The 19,789-nt window shown below is 45.8% G+C and overlaps 1 protein-coding gene across 2 annotated transcripts in view; it reads left to right on the top strand.

Annotated features, from left to right (window-relative positions):
• Positions 1-626: 626 nt before the first annotated feature.
• The window catches only part of DNAH5 (dynein axonemal heavy chain 5), a 208,031-nt gene continuing 188,868 nt past the window's right edge, over positions 627-19,789 (top strand). Inside the window, exon 1 of one of the 2 annotated variants that reach the window (XM_084848148.1) lies at positions 627-877. In XM_084848148.1, the coding sequence (XP_084704274.1) occupies positions 755-877 (123 nt within the window). In that variant the 5' untranslated portion in view covers positions 627-754. Of the gene's footprint in view, positions 878-16,570; positions 16,628-19,789 lie in introns of those variants that run through there. The other variant, XM_084848149.1, reaches the window with a different exon arrangement.

The following is a 19,789-nucleotide window of genomic DNA, read 5'->3' on the forward strand; positions in this document are numbered from 1 at the left end:
GGACTTCAACTCCCATCAGCCCCAGGCAGCATGGCCAGTGGTCAAGAATGCTGAGAGTTGTAGTACAAAACATCTGGAGGGCACCAGGTTGGGGAAGGCAGAGGATAAAGCTAACCTGGGGTGGTGGGGCCACTCCCTCAGCCATGTGGGGTGAAGCCTAGACCTAACAGGCCTAGGCAGGGGAACTGAGGCTGCGTCCCCCTGGCCAGACATCCCACACTACTCTGCACTGCACAGGAATTCCAGTTTCAGTGCCCAGGGGTTCCTCAGCAGACAAAACAACGGGGAAAGAGCTCTCGAAATGTCCGTCGCTTGAAAGCTGTGAGCGAACTCGCTGACCAAATTTGCTGCTTTAACCGTGGGCTGAGGGGCGGCATACGCACGAGCCTGGGACTCGCATAGCTGGAGTTCTTGGAAGCGGAACCTCCAAGGAAGCGTGTGTGCAAATTTTGTGCAAAAAGCGTGTCTGCCCGTTTGCAAGCTGCGGGTTCTCCAGCAGCCTTGCGGGGAGGGAAAGCACAGAGCCAGGCAAAAACGGCAAAGGGGGGTGAGGGGTGGGAGAGAGGGAGAGAAAGTAGCAGCAGCGGCCTTATAAAAGGACCCAGGCTCACCATGGAAACGGCGGCGGCAGCGGCGGCAGCAGCAGCAGCAAAAGCAAACAGGGCCGCTGGAGGGTGCGGGGAGAGCGGCGCTTGGGAAAAGTGGGCCGCAGCAAGAGCAGGCGGCGCTCTGCTCTGCAAGGCAGTTCCTGGAGATGGAGAATGGGAGAGGGGATCCGAGAGCGCTGGCTGCCCGTCTGAGCAAGGCCGGCTCCCACCCTCATCACCCCAGACCGACCCAGCCAATCGCTCCGATGGAGAACATCAAGGAAATGCAGGTGAAGACGCTTGTGTGGGTCCTTAGCCGAGACGCCTTTGCTGAGGGACGGGGGCGGGAAGGAGGCGCCCGCTCTTCCTCCCCCCCATTCAGCGGGGCCCTGGAGCAAAGACAGAGGTGACACCTCGGGCCCCGGCCTGTACTGGATCACCGAGTAGCGTGGCCAGTCGCAACGGACGACCGGGTTCCTGGATCTCTAACAGGCGTGCAAACGAGGGGATTTTGGCACGTGCAGCATCTCATCCCTTCATGGCAATCACCAGATGCAAAGAAAAAAGTTCTCCCTTTCTGTTAAGTGTATTAAAGCGGGAATTTGCTTCTCCGGGTGCTGCTTGCCATGCCGGAGTGAGAAGCTGCACCCATAGAAATCCCCTCTTCTGCACACCTTTTAGTTTTGTTTCTTCCAATGTTGTTGTTATGCCAGATAATTTTTGGATAAAGAATAACAACATTGCACAGAAGAACTAGGCCTGGAGCTATTCGTTTAGAACATTTCAGAAGACTGGACTGTATTGGGAGTTCAGCATTGTGATAAGCCCACTCCAGAATAATTTGTGAGGGCAACAGTACCTTTGTACTAAGTGATCTATTCTACACACCTCTTTCAAAGGCACATGAGTTCTGACATCCAGTTCTTCATCTGGTCATTCTGTTTCCCAAAGTTTAACCCTGTTGCTCTCAAAGCAATGACACATGCTTCCCACCTGTAGGTGCTGCGTGGACTTTGATACACAAGTAACTTTGGAGTGCTTAGAGTTCAGTGCATTTGTTCATTTCTTACAATTAGATCTGACCTTTCCTCCACAGAGCTTAAGGCTGTGGACATGTTTCTTTCCACCCTTTTTTACCCTCACAACAAACCTGTGAGGTTGGTCAGGAGAGAGAATGAGTAACTGGCCCAAGTTCATCTAGTGAGTTTCATAGCCAAGTGGGGATTTGAACCTGGGTCTCCCCAATCCTGTCCCCAAACTCTAACCACTACACCACACTGGCTTTTCAAATGGTGCATTGTTTCCAAAATGAGGGGTGTCAGGACCTGAACCTGCTCATACATTACACTTTGGGGTCTGGAAGCTTCTCCCACAATCCTGTTTTACAGGGCTTTGGTTACTTAGCAGTAAAGGACAGGTACTCTGCACATGCTCAAAGGAATTTTTAATTATTATTTTGTGGCCAAAGGTTTGAGATCTGGTGATTCTTGATTTGGTAAACTAGTCTGGTTTTCCCCCCTTGAAAAATGTGGAACCCTGAACAATTAGCTGACTAAATTTTCATTCATCCTTGACACATCTGTAAAAACACTGTAAAGTCAAACTGTAAGGAATACTGTCATAGGAGTAAGTACATAGAGCTAATAGAATTCCATTGGATAAATCAAGATTGAAAACAACATCTTGATAAGTCACACTGATGACTTTCTAATGGTTCCCCAGATGCAAAATGGGATTACGTTCACAGGGTGAACGAACAGGGGCATTTTGCATGGAACTGCTCCAAGAGGCAAAGAAGGGGTGGATTAGTTGTTTTTGAGCTGGGTTTTGTGGCTTGTTTGAATATGTTTCTCTCTTTGGGTTTTTGCCCTGCCCCCTCTCTCTGGTTAGGCTGCTGGGCCACCTCAGCCTTCTATTTTCTGACTTTTTTCAACCCCCCCCCCACTTTTTTTTGTTCTTTGGGGTAGAGCTTTGGCTGGTGGGTGACTTGACTAAGCTTGCGACTATAAACACTTGTGGGTGAGCCACACTCCACAACTGGGCAGATCAGAACAGGTGAGCTTCTTAGCAAGGAGGCTCTCTCTTTCCTGGGATGTGCAAAGTGGGGAGTTCTGCATGGGGCAGCTCTAAGAAGCAAACGGGGTGGATTTGAGCTGGGTTCTGTGGCTTCTTTTAACATTTTCTCTCTCTGTGTCTGGTTTTGGGCATACTCCCTCTCCTTAGGCTGCTGGATCACTTGATTTGGCTTTCTATTTTGCAGCTTCTTTTCCTTCAGAGTCCCCCTTCCCCCCTTCAAACTGCTAGATTTTACCAAGTATCTCAGAATCAAATGGAGGGTGCACATTATTTGCATTCAGGGAATAGATTCCTGGTAAATTCGGATCCCATTTCTTTTGATTCTGGTCCAATAGCATACTAGGTAAAGTTTGAATGTTGACCGTGCAGAACAAAAATGAGTTGATCAAGCAGATGTGGTTGTAAAGAAGACTAAATGCTGGATGCAAAGCTTTAGGGCCACTTCTAACATTAGAAGAAGTGGGTGTATGGATGGTATGTTGTGTGCAAACGTTGTATAAGAAAACACATGCACATACGCAAGCAAAGGTGTGGAGCTGTGAAAAGGGGAACATCATTGTAGTGTAGTGGTTAAAATATTTGATTTTGACCAGGGAAGGGCTATACTCAAATCTCTAGTTTGCTGTGAAACTCAGTGGGTGTTCTTGGGCCATGTACCACCTTCCAGCCTAAAGTACCACACAACGTTTTTGCGAGGATAAAATGAGATAAACCCCCATGTGCACAGAACTCCCGGGAGAAAGGGCAGGTAGCGCAGAGTTGTGGGTAATATTTGAAACAAGAAGGGTGCAATCCTATGTGTGTCTAGATAAAAATCAATCCTACCACCCCCAGCATCCCCCAGACAGCCATGCTGTCTGAGGGATGCTGGGGGTTGTAGGATTTATTTCTGTCGAAATATGCATAGGATTATTCCCTAAATTGCCTTTGAGCCTCCCTTATATGACTTATTTTTGTGAATGTTTGACCTCTTGTAATAGAAAGGGGCATTCTGGTCAAATAGCTTGCAATGTGAACGGAAAACCTAAGTGGAGCAACAACTGCTTTGAACTTCTCATGTGAAATCCTCAGTTTGAACCCCACCACTTACAATCGGTTTGGTAAATAGCCATAGGCAGGGCACCTGTCTCAGCCTCACCTGTAATCTGGGAGAATAATAAAAGTTGCGTACTTTATACAGGTGTTGCAGGGAAGATCAAGTCTAAATACTGTTGTCTTAATGTGTGCACCCATGTCTGAAATAAGGTACTTTGGAATACACTGAGAGGTGAGCTGAAACTCCAGTCCTGGTTGTTGTCTTTCCTAGGGAAGAAGATGCATCCATTTCAGTCTCTTCTGCCTCTTGACTCTTTTCTTGACATACAAGTCTCATTATGGTCTAGACTTTCGCCAGTGCTACTCTCTAGACAGTTTAGACAGAATTTCTAGCCAGCGAGAGCACCACGAACCTCTTCTATAATGCATTAGAACATAGTTTGTGACTCGGGCTAAGTTCAGTAGCTGGGCTCAAGTTATTCTGAAATATTAAATACAAGTTCGTTACTAAAGTACACATGATGGGAGCCTAAACATGCAAGTATTTAAATAATAAACCTTACCCCCCTTTTTTCTTTTTTACCTTGGAAGGGGCTTGTCTACTCCCATGAAATTAGTTTAGATTTGCTTCTCTCCCCCACCCCCCCTAGATATGTTCAAAGTCACATGCCTGAAGAAGAGACAGATCTGCTCAAGCTAGCTACTAACAAATTTGTACACATACAACTGTTGCCAGTAGGCTATGTGGCTAGTCAGGCCCCAGATGCTCTTTCAGGCATGGAAGTGAACACAGGTAGATAACATTGTGTCCCTGTGGTGAACATAGGGAGCTGTGTTATACTGTGTCAGACCCTTGGTCTATCTAACCCAGTATTGTTGACACTGACTGGCAGCGGCTCTCCAGAGTTTCAGGCAGGAGTTTTCTAGCCCTACCTGGAGGTGCCGGGGATTGAATCTGGGACCTTCTGCACGCAATGTAGAATGCCACTTGTCAGTAAGAAGTCTCTGGGTTGGCCAGGACTGAAACAAAGGCCAGTTGCTCAGGCTTCTGCTCTTGCCTGGTCAACACAGTAGCAATACCGTCTATCTTTTGCTTTCCTGTCTCTAGTTTCCCAAGTGAGCTGGAGAACCTACCCTCCAGGTCTAGATCTGGATATGGCCACTTATGGTCTTGGCAATTATCGTGGCTCAGTATTAAAGTTAACAAACATAGTGAAGAATCTGAAACAGCTTAATCTAGGGGTAGACAAGCTTTTTGGGCCCAAGGGCACATTTGGAAATTTGATAAGCTATCTAGCACAAATTGGCTGCTATGGAAGGTGTGGCTAGTCACAAATGACCAGTAGACTGCCCCAAAGACTGAGTAGAAGACAGAGGTGAGGTCCGAGCCCCAGCACACCAAACAATTCATTTGAACCCACAGTTTTCAGAGCCAACAGAAACCTATTTGACAGAAGGCAAACGCTTTATCCCCCCGACTCCCTCTGCCACCCAACTCTTTCCCCTGTATCTTGTTTTTCTGTCTCTCACCACCCATAGTCTCTCTCTCTCTCTCTCTCTCTCTCTCACGCACGCACACCCTCTGTATCCATTATACATGCATACACACACACACACACACACCCCTTCTCACTGCAAGCACATGAAAAATCACACTAATTGTCTGTAGGATCCCTCCAAAATCCCCCCTAATGGCGCTCTCTCTCTCTCTCTCTCTCTCTCTGTCTCCCTCCCTCCCTCCCTCCCTCCCTCACACACATGCAGTTCCATCCATTCAGACATACAAGCTCCCAACCCTTCAGGTTGCTCCTAGCTGGCTCCCTCAAACCATGCTGACTTCCTGCTGCTCTCGTTACCCTCTCCCCACTGGCTTCCTTGCCCCCACCCCAAGTTGGCTGACCACTGCCCTTCCTAGCCACCCCGACCCCAGCTTACCAGAAAGGTCAGGAATCCCCTTTTCTCCCTGTTCCCTTTTTGGTGACTTTCTTGGCAAGAGAAAGCATCACCCTGCAGCCATCCACCTTCTTCATCTCCTAAAAATGTTCCTGAACCTGATGTGTGGCCTGGAGGCATTCATGAAAAATGAAGATGGCCCTCTCTTTGATTTGAGGTTGCCCCAGCTGCTGAAGAAGAAGAAGAAGAAGAAGAAGAAGAAGAAGAAGAAGAAGAAGAAATGGGAGGGGTCAAGCACCTTGGCAAGCGCTAAGAAAAGTGTCTGAATGTACATCATGTTGGGTACCACTTTACCCCCACTTAATCCATTCTTTTTAAGAGAAAGGGAACAGTATTAATTTTATCACAAAACAACATCAATTTGCTTTAAGAGATGGCATCAGTTTGCTTTAAGAGATGGATGCCTGGAGTAAAAAAATTGGATCATGCTAGTAATGATAAACAGAGGAAACTAAAACTTTGTATTCAAATAGATATGTGAAATTCAGAGTCCCCATCTTCTCCATAAGCGATTTTAATCCCAGCCAAACAAATTAATTTCCCTTTTCTCATAGAATATGGACTGCAAACATTCCATCATCTTTATTCCCTGAGCAGCTGGAATGTTTGACTGGCTGATCTGGAATATTCAATCACAGGCTTTAGTGTCACAAATGCAATGCAATGAGAAAACAGGGCCGTTGGGGGAGAGCATGAATGATTATGTAAAACACTGAATGTAGAAATGGGTTTTAAAAAACCCTACTGTGGGGCTGAAAGAAAGGAATGTGAGATTTCATTGGCAACATTTTCAAAGGAGGATGGACTGCTCCATCTTAAAACTTGATCCTCAAACACATAATGAGCTGAGGATGGACTGCACACGCAGCAATACCAGCTAAATTAGTGACCCCAAGTATGAGACTCTTGCGGCTGGTGTATTGCACCAGTGATGCTGACTAAAGATTTGCAAGAAGAAGGTGATCACCGCTGCACTTACCTGGAAGTAAAATGGTTTCTTGCAGTTTGGAGTTGCTGGGATAAAAATCCTGTTCTTCCAAAGGAAGGCAAGTGAACGCTCACTTGTCCTCATTTGAGGATAAGCAGGGGGCTCCTTGACTTGAGGTTCTAAGCAGGGATGGGGAACGTGTGGCCCTCCAGGTGTCATTGGACTGCCACTCCCTAACCAGCATAGCCAATGGTGAGGGATGGTGGGAATTGCAGTCCAACACCATTTGGAGGGCCATGTATTGCCCATCCCTGTGCTCAAGGGTGTTGGACAGTTCAGTGACACAGTTGGTTCACCATGTTGTGTAGCCTGCATGGATCCACTCAGACCACATCAACACATCAATTAATGTGTGTGATCTGGTTTTTACCTCATGGAAATGTTATGAACAGCATGCTAAGAGCCTGTTTTGAATGACCAGTCCATGCTGCAAGAGGAACATGAGAAGGCTCCACCCTAGAGTGTGGAAGTAGAACGAGCCTATAAGACCACAATTGTGTGATCTTAGAGGATGCTCCACTTCTTTGGCCTTGCAGTCTGTGCGTTCACCTGCCTCTTCTGACCCAGACAATGGTGGTGGTGAGATGGAGGAGGCCTGCTTGCTCACTGGCTCTCTGCCTGTCATGCAAGCAAGTGGTAGCAATGTTGAGAAAGAGGAAGAGGAGCAACAGCAGCTGGTGACAATGGTGGTGAGAAGGCAGACTCACTGCGGGAGGGGGACCATTCAGGGTGTCTTGCCCAGAGACCCTCCAAACCTGGAGCCGGCACTGCAGGAATCTGCGTGAATACTGCAAGCTCCCCACAGTAGATCTTCATCCTCCATGTGGAGGGTGGTGAGGCTGGCTGACAGGGATGTAATGAAGGGGGTGGACCTAGCTAGAGCACCCCTGCCTTCCCCTCCAGTGGTTCTAATTGCGTAAGGAGAAGCTTGTAGAGCGCCATTGCTCTGCCCCTCACAGCCTAGGAAAGCATCGGGCAGTGCAAGTGGTTGTGGAGCACAGGTGGGTGAGACCAGTGCAAACTGATGTTAAATGGTCAGTGTGGAATCTAATTTGTCACAGTCTCTGTGGGGGAAATTGGTATGAGATGGCATATCCTTCCTTTGAAGTTGCTACAACAAGCTGGTTAAAATGGCAGACGTTAATTGTGCTTTGTGGACATTCCAGAGAGGACTGCAGTGCCATGTTAATGAGACGTGAAAGCAGAGAAAGTCAGTTTGCCCTGGTGAACAAAACAAGCAACGTTACACTGACTGAGTGGTATATCAATAGCAAGGTCATTAAAAACAAAAATAAGCTCAAGCATGTAATTAGTAATATAAACCAAAGAGTTCCAGGTGGCTAGTAGCGCTTTAAATCTCTCTTTACACTATGAAATGTGCTAGCATCGTGGACAAAAACAGCATTTTTTTTAGTGTTTATCACGTTTGTCTCCCACCATCCCTCCAAGGACCTAATGTGCATTTTCTACATCTTATTCTCATAACAAGCCTGTGAAGCTAGGCTGAGAGATGGACTTTTCCAAGGTCACACAGGTTAAGGGCGCAATTCTATACATGTTTAGATGAAAAGAAGACCTACAATTCCCACCATTCCCCAGCCAGCCATGCTTTCTAAGGAAAGCTGGGAATTGTAGGACTTTTTCTGTCTAAACATGCGTAGGATGGCACCCTAAGGCTGTAATCCTATGAATAGTTACTTGGGAATAAGCAGTATTGAATACAGTGGGACTTACTTCTGAGTAAACCTGCATGGGATTGCACTGCACATACATTTTTTGTAAGGCTAGCCTAAAATAAGTTACATGAAGTTGATCAATAAGAAAATAAAAGGCAAATAAAAAAGCAAATGAAAACTTTTAATCTGTATGTATTCCACTTAAATATGGATTTGGAAAGATTTGCTTGAATATAAAGAAGGAAAAAGTGTTATCTTTTGAACTGATAACGTTTGTCTTTTAGTGATGGAGACAGGCATACTTACCTCTTGGTAGTCAGCAGTTCTTTCAGTAGACAGTAGATTGAATAAAACTCTAGCCTGCTGTATATTAAATGTGATGGATGGTAAATGTACACTCCACAGTGTGTGTGTGTTTTGGAATGGTGGGGGTACAAATCCCAACCTAGTTTTCGTATGTGCACTGTTTTGGTCATGAAAGTTAGGGACAGCTCTAGGTTTGAGTGGGTCCTGGGCAAAGTGAATTGTGGTGTGTCATGACAGTCTTATCTGGCAGCAGTAGGTAAACAGAGGCTGCCATTTTAATTTCCCACAATGCTCCAAATTGAGCCTACATCAAGTGGATTCTGGGAAATGAAAATGGCAGATATACTCAGCTGCTTATGCTGCTCAAAGTGCTGGGTTGGGAAAATATTTTAAAAGGAGACCTAGAGCAAACATCAGTGATGGGCCCTTCCTGGGTGTTTGGCCTCTCTGGCAGCTGCATGACGATACCAGGTACTGATGCTAGTCCTGATTAAAGCTCTTGGATTGTGATGTGGCTGGTCAACCTCAGTGTTGGGATGAGAAGCTAGAAGATTTCGTCCCTCCCAGTAATCTGTGGGCTTTTTTACTGGTGGGATAATGGTGCCGTATATGTTCCTGGCACTTTACAGAGTCACAAAGGAAAAAAGACACATCCCTCCTTCATGGAGTTTAGAACCGAAATTTCAAGAGTGGAGGAGATAACAGAGAGGAAAGGGTAACAAAGGACAAATGTGAACAAATGTAGCTGTGGTTTCTTGGTCTTCGCTATGGTTGGGGATGAGAACCAAAACCTGGTTCCAGTGGTTCTTGGCCCCTATATAATTGCCCATGGGAGCATCATTGTCACTGGGATTACATGGATCGTTTGGTTATATGTATGTAGCTGGGCTTAGTTCACCATATCCAAAGGCTCCAAGTAGGTAAGCAATTTGCTAATTATTCTACCCTGCTCTTTCCTATCCTTGCCACTAAATTAAAAAAAAAATGTCTTGCACCACTTCCACAAAATGCACAAACTTGGGCTTCGGCAAATCTCTAGAGAGGAAGAGAAGTCTAAAATCGAGGAGCTCTTTTGAGCTGCTGCAGTAGTGTCAATTGCAGCAGACACATACCCACAGTCCACGGGGAGGGCCACTGATTGATACTACTGGCTGCTCTGTATGATCTCATTTGGGTCAAAAGCATGTTGGTGGCCCTTTGGCTTCTCATGGCCTGGTGGTCAAAAGTGTCTGAAGTGGGCTTAATGGGTGAAGCCAAAGGCTTAAAGGGGGGGAAGTAGGTTTGATGAGAGATCTTAAGGATGAGAGAGGTCTTGCCACGTTGGCTGCTGAGATACCTTGTTCTGCATTTCATTGTTTTCTTTGGGCTTGGGCAAGTCCTGCTGTGGTTCACACTCCCAAATGAGCTCACCAACCATTTCCCAGGAACCACTGACCCAGCCAATGATTCCCCCCTGCTGAGCCCTTCTTAATACAACACTCCCCACCTCAAATCTAGGGTTGCCTCTAGCAACTCTTGCCCTCCACAACCACTAGTTAACCCCCCCATTTATTAGTTAATAATGCATGTCAATTGCTCATAAATGTGGACAGTGGAAAGTTTGTAATGCTGCTGTCTTGTGGGGCAAAGATCAGTTTCATGAGATCAGTTCTGCTTTTGACAACCTGTAGTTTGCACTCCCCTGAAATTGCATGGGTATATTATTACCTGTTAATTGACATTTGCTTTCAGCCTATTGAGATCAGTTGAGATCTAAGATGTAGCTTAGATATTTTACCTGCTCCTTCCCTAGTTCTTATTTTCTGTAGATTAGCTTTCAGTCCTCTTATTCTCCTGTATTTGATAAATTCCTCATTATTTTCAAGTGCCAATGGAGAAACTGACATTAATAGAAGAGCAGTGGTGTAGGGCAGACCATCTTGTAGGTACTGTTAGTTTTGGTCTTAGGGTCTCACTCCCCCCCCCCAACATACTGTTTTTAGCACAGTTTATCCCCGTCTCTGGCTGTGTCCCTTAATTAAAGTAACAGACAATTTAGCTTCAATACGATCCACAGAGCAAAAGGCAATTAATTTGTGTCTGGGTTCAGCTAGGAAACTGAACCCTGGAGCAAGTACAATAATTAATGTGCGCCTCTGAGTATGTGCAGGATGCTGTTCCCTCTCTGGTGAGTAACTGCAGTTTGGGTATAGGCAGAAGGGAGGACTAGGGCATTCCCTGAAAACCTCAAGAGAAAGGGTTGTATCAATGTTAATCCTACTTAGAGTAGACCCATTGAAATGAATGACATTTAAGTTAGACTAACAGGCGGCAGTTTTTATTCTGAGAAGCACATGACCCTCAGTGCAATCATCATCACTGACTTCTGTCTACCAGGCAAAGCTAAGCAACCTTCTGCTTTGAATCGGATATAGAAGTTGAGGATCTTATACAGTGGTGAAAATGAGCAGCTGCTCCAGTGGAGACTGGTGGCTCCGATTTCAGTGGGGCTGTGCATCCATTCTGGGTTTCAGCCAGAACTCTAAAGGAGCTATCCAAGGTGCTGAACCCTATCCCCATAATATGTTCAGCACCTTGGATAGCTCCTTTAGAGTTCTGCTGGTTCTGACTGAACCCAGAATGGATGTACAGCCCCAGCAAATTCGGAGCTGCCAGCCTTCACTAAGCTGATCTGGGTCGGCTTTCATCACAGTGGAGTACCGCAGAAGAGAGGATTGAACTTAGAGGAGAGAGCTGGGTTCAAGTCCACACTCACTGGGTGACCTTGGGCCTGCCACAGTTCTTGGCTCAATCTACCTCACATAGTGAGGCTAAAAGGAGCAGGGATTGGAAACCATTCTGAGCTCCTAGGAGGAAGGCTGGGATTTAGAAAAGCCAACTGATACCTAGATGTACGAATCATCTAGGAAGTTCAGAGTGTGGCTCCATTAGAATCTAACCTCCTTTCAACAGATTCCATGTGCTCTTCCAATGTATAAATAAAGAATCTAGGTGGTTCTTCCATACCCAGCCTCGCTTTTAATTTGGGCCTAAATCTCTGAATGAGGGTGGATGCATCTTATTTCTAGTGCAGGTGCATGAACACTAAAGTACTCAGCCTGTCATTTTGTATTTATTATTAACATATACCAGTAGTGTAGTGGTTAGAGTGCTGGACTGGGACTCTGGAGATCCGGGTTCTAGTCCCCACTCAGCCATGGAAGCTCACTGGGTGACTTTGGGCCAGTCACACACTCTCAGCCCAACCTACCTCACAGGGTTGTTGTTGTGAGGAAAAAATGGAGAGGAGGAGGATAATGTAAGCCACCTTGGGTTCCTTGCAAGAAGAGAAAGGGTGGGATATAAATGTAATAATAAATTGAAATAAATACTTTATTTTTAATACCAGTGTGTGGCGGGAGGAGTGGTGAGGAGCGGATCTCCTCCTCGCTTCCCCAGCCCTGCTTTCGCGGCTAGACAGCCAATTTCGGCTGACTAGCTGCGGGATCTCGGAGCGTGGGAAACGGCGGCCGGACGACACGTAGGTTGTGTCATGCCAGATTTCCAACGTCCCCACCCCAGCCGGCTCCCAGGAACGCCCCGTTTTCACCGCTCTGTGCTGCTCTTACGAGTGTGGAGCGTGGGGCCCGTCTGTGCTGCCTACGAAACGGTGTGGGAGGGGGTGGGGGTTGGTTCTTTGGGAACTGACCTATCCTATGGCCATCTAGCTGCTGACTAGCAGCCATAGGATTGCGCCCCAAATCTGTTAAATCAATAAATAATAAAAAATACCACCTTACTTACTAAAAAGCCATCAAGGTGTTATACAACGAAACAATAAAACCTTAGCACCATAAAACAATTATTGAAACATTAAAGCAACTACATAATTTTAAAAGCTAAATTAAATATGAATCAGGGCTCCTATATAGTAATTCTACTAGCCCACATACAGAAATTATGTATGTTTCTTTGCATCTATTGGCTTGTTGTTTTCTATATTAGTACAGTCTTGTTGACTTTCATGGGCAACGTGAACCATTATTTTCATGGCATTGGTGAATATTAAATAATTATCTTAAACACTTGCAAAGTGTATTTTTAAAAACAAAACGAAAATCATGGCTAACAAAATGGAGCTCAATCTAGCACATTTTATAGTATTTGCCACTTGGGGGCACCACAACACCACTTCTTAAGTTTTTCATTGAGAAACCCACTCCTTTTCAAGTGTCTTCTAGCCAGCCTTGTAGGCAGCATCCTGCTGGCTGTGTGTTTCTTTTAAGCAAAAACTGATTTTAACTTCACTTGGCACAATATTATCACAGCGCTGCACAGCGTGAGGCAATTTAATCTTATGTCTAAACTTAAGGGCTGTTGGTTCTTTCTTTTCTATGTTTGCAAAACTACTCTCTCAACACTGGAAATGCATAGTTCTTATCTAAACAATGTTAGGATTAGTGCCTCTGACACTGATTGGTTTAGCTGTTGCTTATAGGATGTTTATGGAATGTTATGAACATTTCAACTGCTTAGGTGGCAGAACTGTCACAGTTTGCAGTTCAACTTTTGTGAGAAAGGGAAGTTGTCAGTTTGGCTGGGATTTAACCTTGCACAGGCCCTAGGAATGGGGAACTTTGTGAGGCAGGCTGAGATGAGGAATTGGAAGAGGTCCCAGGTAGGGATGTACGAAAGTCACTTACCTGTAACGAAATTTGATTCGCGGTGGGGGGGAGGCGTTCCGTCCCTCCCCCCGAAATTCTGTCCGGGGGGGAGGCGCTCCATCCCTCCACCCCCGAATCCTGGCCGGCCGGGCCGCAAATGGCGGTGGCCGTAGCTGCCGCCGTTTGCGTCCCTGCAGTCAGCTGTGATAGGCTATGTAAATGTTTATGTAGCCTATCACGGCTGAGTAAAACAAAAAACAAAAAACTGCGTGTACGCAAATGGCGGCGCCCATGGGCGCTGCCATTTGCGTACGTGCGGTTGTTTGTTTGTTTGTTTTACTCAGCCGTGATAGGCTACGTAAATATTTACATAGCCTATCATGGTATTTTTTAAAAATCTAGCCGTGATAGGCTACGTAAATCTTTACGTAGCCTATCACGTTTTTTGGTTTGTTTGTTTGTTTTACTGGAAATGGCGGTGGCGGCAGCCGGTCGGAAGACCGGCCGCCGCCGCCGCCGAACTGCCACCGAACTGGAGCCACCGCCGCCAGGTGGATTCGCCCAAGGTAAGTCCCGTCCCGGGGGTGGGTGGGGGGGCAGACCGTTTCGCCACCAATTTCAGGGGGCTGAATGCGCTGGCATTCGGCCTCCCCGAGATTCGTGGCGAAATTCTCTGACATCCCTAGTTCCAGGAAAGAGCAGAATTAAGGGTCAGGGAGGCAGAGGCAAACTAGATGGTGGGGTGGGTAAGCAAGAGACTAAGAAGTGGGACCCAAGAGAAGGGTCAGTTTGGAGGAAAAGGGCATTAGAGACAGGGAGCTACAGCAAAGAGGGGTTCTGAATAAACGACAGAGGATAAAGTCAGGGGGGCTCTGTATACCCATGGCCACTCACTTGTGGGGTGCCACAGGGTCCTGTCCTCTTCCAGATGCTATTTAACATCTATGTGAAGTCGCTAGGGGGTATCATCAGGAGGTCTGGGGTGCAGTGTCATCAATATGTGGATGACACGCTGCTCTACCTCTCGTTTAAATCTTCACTAAGGCTGGCCGTAGAATCCCTGTCCAAATGTCTGGAGACGGTGAGTGGCTGGATGGAGAGGAATTAGCTGGAGCTGAACCCTGACAAGACCGAGGTACTTTTGGTGGGAGACAAGAGGAGGTTGGGGGATGTTGACCTGGAGTTGAATGGGGCACAGCTACCCTTGAAAGACCAGGTCCGCAGCCTTGAGGTCATCTTAGACTCCCAGCTGTCCATGGTGGCTCAGGTGTCAGCTGTGAGCTGGACAGTGCTGTACCAACTCCATCTGATACGGTGGCTGCGCCTCTACCTTCCCGACCATCTGCTCCCATCGGTAGTACATGCCTTGGTCTCCTCTTGTCTAGACTACTGTAATGCGCTCTACGTGGGGTTACCCTTGAAGACGGTTTGGTGCAGAACGCTGTGGCTTGCCTGATTAAAGGCAGCTGCCGGCGTGATCACATCACTCCGGTGCTGAAGGAGTTGCACTGGTTACCAGTTGTTTTCCAGGCCAAATTCAAGGTGTTGGTTTTGACCTTTAAAACCCTATATATATGGCTCTGGCCCAGCCTATCTCAAGGAGCGCCTCCAGCAACACCAGACAGGCCACTCAACAAGATCAGCCTCGGATGGCCTTCTCTCTGTCTCATCAGCCAGAACAGCTAGGCTGGTGAGGACAAGGGAGAGGACCTTCTCTGTGGTGGCCCCCACTCTGTGGAACTCCCTCCCTAGGGAACTCTGCCATGCCCCCTCTTTAATGAGCTTCCGCCATGCATTAAACATGTGGTTGTTCAGGCAGGCATTTGGGGTGCGTTAGGGTATTTTTAGAAATAGGATGTTTTAATGTAGAATGTTATTGTTTTAAACTGTTATATTATTGTACGTTGCCCAGAGTGGCTGGTTGACCAGCCAGATGGGCGATTAAGAAATTTAATAAATAAAAAAAAAATAAAAATATACTATGGGGCAGAGAAAGGAGGCTAGCTAAGGAAATGGGACAAAGTAGACAGTGGTCTACAAAGTAGGGACCCAAGGAAACAATGGGAACAGATACATAGAATTAAATAAAGCACACGCTAACAAGAAAGCAGGATAAGGCAAAACCTGACAGCACGCTTGGGACAGAAGAGTTACTCATTTTCCCATTAAAGGACCACATGATCATTTGAGTACATGGAAATAATACGTTAGGGAAACACTTAGCCTCTACAGAACACAAAATAAATTGGATATCTTCACAGAAAGGTATGGGCATGAAGGGGCATGCTTGTCACTAAAAACAAAGAAGGCATAGGCACTGGATCACGAACTATGGATAGGAACTATTTATTCTGCTTCGGAGTTTCTGCCAGCTAATGTCTCTGGAAACTCAGAAGCAGTGGTATGGGAAGCCTGCAGCATTCCTCATTTGTCCCCAGCATTTGGTGTTCAAAGGTAGACTGCCCCTGGTAGGTGGAGGTTCCATTTAGCTGTCCCAGATAATAGATTGCAGGATGTCTCCATAGCTATCAGAACTATAGACTAAATTGTCTAAAAAGTATTAATGAAATGTTTGCTTATTTAAAATGTTTATATACCACTTTTCATCGTATTAGATTTCAGGGCAGTGACACCAGCGGAGATCAGGGCCACCCACATGGGCTCCAGGTTAGATAGCAGGCTGTTGTGTATAGGTTGCATGAATAAAAACTAGTGTCAGGTTCAACACCTTTTAACAGGCCGTAAGGGTGCAATCCTATGCATGTTTAGACAGAAAAAAGCCCTACAGCTCCCAGTATTCTCCAGCCAGGCATGCTGGCTGGGGCATGCTGGGAGGTGTAGGAGTTTTTTCTGTCTAAACATGCATAGGATTGTGCCCTAAGTGTTTTTGCTTGACCCAGCAAGTACGTGTTTGCCCAAGATCAAAAGAGCAAACAAGACAAAAGATGAAGCATGCTTACAAACGCGCACTGACTGGTAATAAGACTGATATGCAAATCTGACACAGTAGCTTCATAAGTCAACACTACCATAACAACACCAAAGCTATGTTGGTTTAGTCTCCATAGCTCAAACGCCTGAGTTCAGGGACGCTGGGTGACTTCTTTTGGTGGGTCAGGTTTTGTTGAGACCAATTCTAGCTATGGTCTTACTAAGAAACCTAAACTAACTTTCAAGGCACCTGACCATTGTAAAAGATCCTTGTGCACCAAAACTTTGATGACAGATTTGGAGCAGCAAAGCAAATGCTGATCTTATAGGCTTAAAGTTAAGGGTTTGTTGCAGATTCCAAACTTTAGCTAAAAAATGTTCAGAACTGGAAGGCGACATCTTTGGAAACAAAGCGTTACCAGAGTTTTAAAGGTAAGAGAAGTGGAACAGAACTCAAATTATGGGGCGGCGGCAGGGATAGGGGGTCCTTTAATGAAATCCACAAAGCCCATCCTCTGACTCCCAGTCCATTTTGGCCAAATAATGCCCCTCTCTAGCTTTCCCAAACCAGTAGCTATGGGGCTATTGCAAAATGTAAGCCCCCCGCCTCGATTTCCCTGTAGTTCAAACACTGATATAAAGTCCAAAACCCAAGTATTCCTTTGTATAATCACATAAACTGTCAAGCCCATAAAATAATAATTGTATTTATTTAAAATACTAAATGTGCAAAACAGTTGCACAAACAGGAAAAGTACAGGAGTGTTTAGAACTTTTTTTTTTTAATGTACTTGCATTGAATTTATTACACACACACACAACCAAATTGGTTTGTAGAAGCTGGAAAACAGGCAGACTGTTGTCCATTTGCAGGAGTGCTGCAATCTATGCTAAAATGTCCGTATAGAAAGCTTTAAAAAAATCTTCCCTTTTCCATTAGGAGAAGAGCGACAGATTATTATTAGTGCATCATTTAAATTATTACTTAGTGAATAAACCTTCTAACCATTAGGGACTGATGATTTATGTATTTTGTATGATAAAAATTGCTATGGTGTATATATAATTGCTTCTTATATAAGATATTTAGATATAAAATGAAGTCTTATATTCAAATAGTTAATATGGATGATGGATTGAGCTGTATATATTGGAAACTTTATTATATAATATATTTTGATTCATAATCTGATATTGGAGTGTTGTTTATTACATGATGGATGACTTTTTGACATGGTACCAATCATTGATGGATTGCAGTTTCCCCCTCCCCTGTGTCTTTCCTCTTAATATTAAGGGGTCAGCACAATTAATTGAAATAGACCTATGAGCATCTACTAGCTATGGCAGCTAAATGTAAATAGGTACTCTGCCTCTGAATGCTGATGCTGGGGGCAAATAACAGTGGAGGCCTTTGTGCCCTGTTTGTGGGCTTCCTAGAATCCTAGAGCTGAAGGGGGCCATGAAGGCCATCTAGTCTATGCATGAAATCCAGAGCTTGAGCATCCCCAAAAGCTGGCTGTCTAGCCTTGGCTTGAATATCTCCAGTGAGGGAGAGCCCACCACCCTTCTGCATAATTGGTTGAATGGTGAAATCATGCTCTTACCATTGGGATGTTTTTCCTAATGTTCATCCAAAATCAGCTCACCTGTCATGGGCTTAGGTCTAGTTCTGTCCTCTGGGGCAGCAGAGAACAAGCCTTTGCCCTCTTCTGTGTGACAGCCACAGTGCTCAAGGTATCTGAAGAGTGTTATCATGCTCTCTCTAGAGAAGTGAAGGCATAGGAGGAAAAAGAGGGAAAATGGAGGGAAGGGACACCGGAAAAAAGAATTAAACAGTTCCCCCTGGATTCCCCCCAGGGATTTTTGGAAAATTTGAAAAACAACAACAATCAAGAATCACCCCCTTTTGTTTGTTTCTTTCCCCCCAGTTTTTCCCAAGCCTTCACATCTCTGGTCCTCCCTCAGTCTTCTCTTCTCCAGGTGAAACATATCCAATTTCTTCAGCCTTTCCTCATAGACTTGTTTTCCATACCGCTGACCACCTTTGTTGTTCTCCTCTGCCTATTTCGGTGGTGGGCAACCTCGGCCCTCCAGATGTTGTCAGACTGCAACTCCCATCAGCCTAGCCAGCACAGTCAGTGGTGAGGGATGATGGGAACTGCAGTTCAACAATGTCTGGAGGGCCACAGCTTTCCCACCGTGGCCAGCATTCCTTCTTAAAATGCAGCACCCAGAACTGAACACAGTCCTCCAGACGAGGTCTAACAAGTGCAAGATAAAGGGGGACATCCTGGAGGTCATCTGGGTGGCCGCTTTTCAAAACAGTTTGCTAGTTCTTAAATTTTCTTCCCTTTCTCATGTTTTATGCAACAGTGAAGGTCACTCCCTCCTCCCCTGTTCATTTTCTGAAGATACGCTTTGGCCACAGCTGAAAATTATAGCCTGGAAAGAGAAACTGGCACACGCCCCTTCAGTAGTGTTTTGTTTGGAGCTTGGGTAATCCGTTGCTTAGCAGCTCTGGCTGCTGCTTTTGTCAACCTGTTGAAGGCAATTTGCTGCCAGGGTGAAATGGGAGCTTTCAATCTTGCAGGTTGCTTTATCAAATCTTTGGCTTTCTTTCCTAAGCCCGTGGCGAGAAGAAGTCTTCAAAAAGCCAAGTGAGGCATTGTTTGGGAATGCAACTTCAAACCCAATGTATACCTTGTTTTGAGAAATGTGAATTGTAGAAACTGTTAAAGGCAAGACTTGGGGGGCTTCCCGATGGAGGGCTCCTAGCCCTACCAGTCAGAAGACATTGTGCAACTATTCCATCATCCCCTACTTAGTGTTTGTGTGTGTATGGAAGGAAAAAAGTGAGGAGAAACAATGGGAAAACAAGTGGAAGGTGATGCCGTCTGGACCCTTCCCCTCATATGATTAGGTAAATGAGGCAGGGTGCTTGCACAATAGAAGTTTCATCTCAATGCACCTTGAGTTGCAAAAATACTCATTCTGCTCAGTCAGCCCCTAAGAAAACAGGCACCATTCAATCCAGCCCGGTATGTGCAGTGCAGAACCCATTAGAGGTCTGTTTATCCCTCTTTCCCCCATTCTGGGTGCTTCCAGATGGACAGCTCCTAGTGCTACCAATCAGAAGGCATTGTGCAGATATTCTGTCTTTTTCTCCTCAGCACTCGTGATTGACCACTCACGGAAGTTTGCGGGTCCTTTACACAACATTGTCAACCTCCAGGATGCCTCCCGCACTTTTCTTTGGTTATCCCACTTTCAAAAAGATCGGAGATAAGCTGTAATGAACTGTAATTGCGCAATATCAGCAGTGTGTAAAGCTGGCATAGTGCTATAATTCAGCCACTAGATGGTGCCACTTGGACATATAGAGCATTGCTGAGAAAGGAAGTTTTCAATTCCGCATCATGTGCTTGCTGTCTAAAGGAGCCCATCGTAATCCTGCAAAGAAAACGGAAGCAGAAAGCCCTGATAAAGCTGCGAGGTTTTAGCCTGGTGTACAAATGCTCTGTATCAGGATCGCTGGGGGAAGGAGCAGAAAGCCTTCCTTCTAGTCCTTTGCCCTGTGATCCTGATGCAGGT

This window comes from Heloderma suspectum, chromosome 4 (assembly GCF_057233095.1).
Source record: "Heloderma suspectum isolate Gila_16-S chromosome 4, 16-S_ref, whole genome shotgun sequence".
NCBI classification, from domain to species: Eukaryota; Metazoa; Chordata; class Lepidosauria; order Squamata; family Helodermatidae; genus Heloderma; species Heloderma suspectum.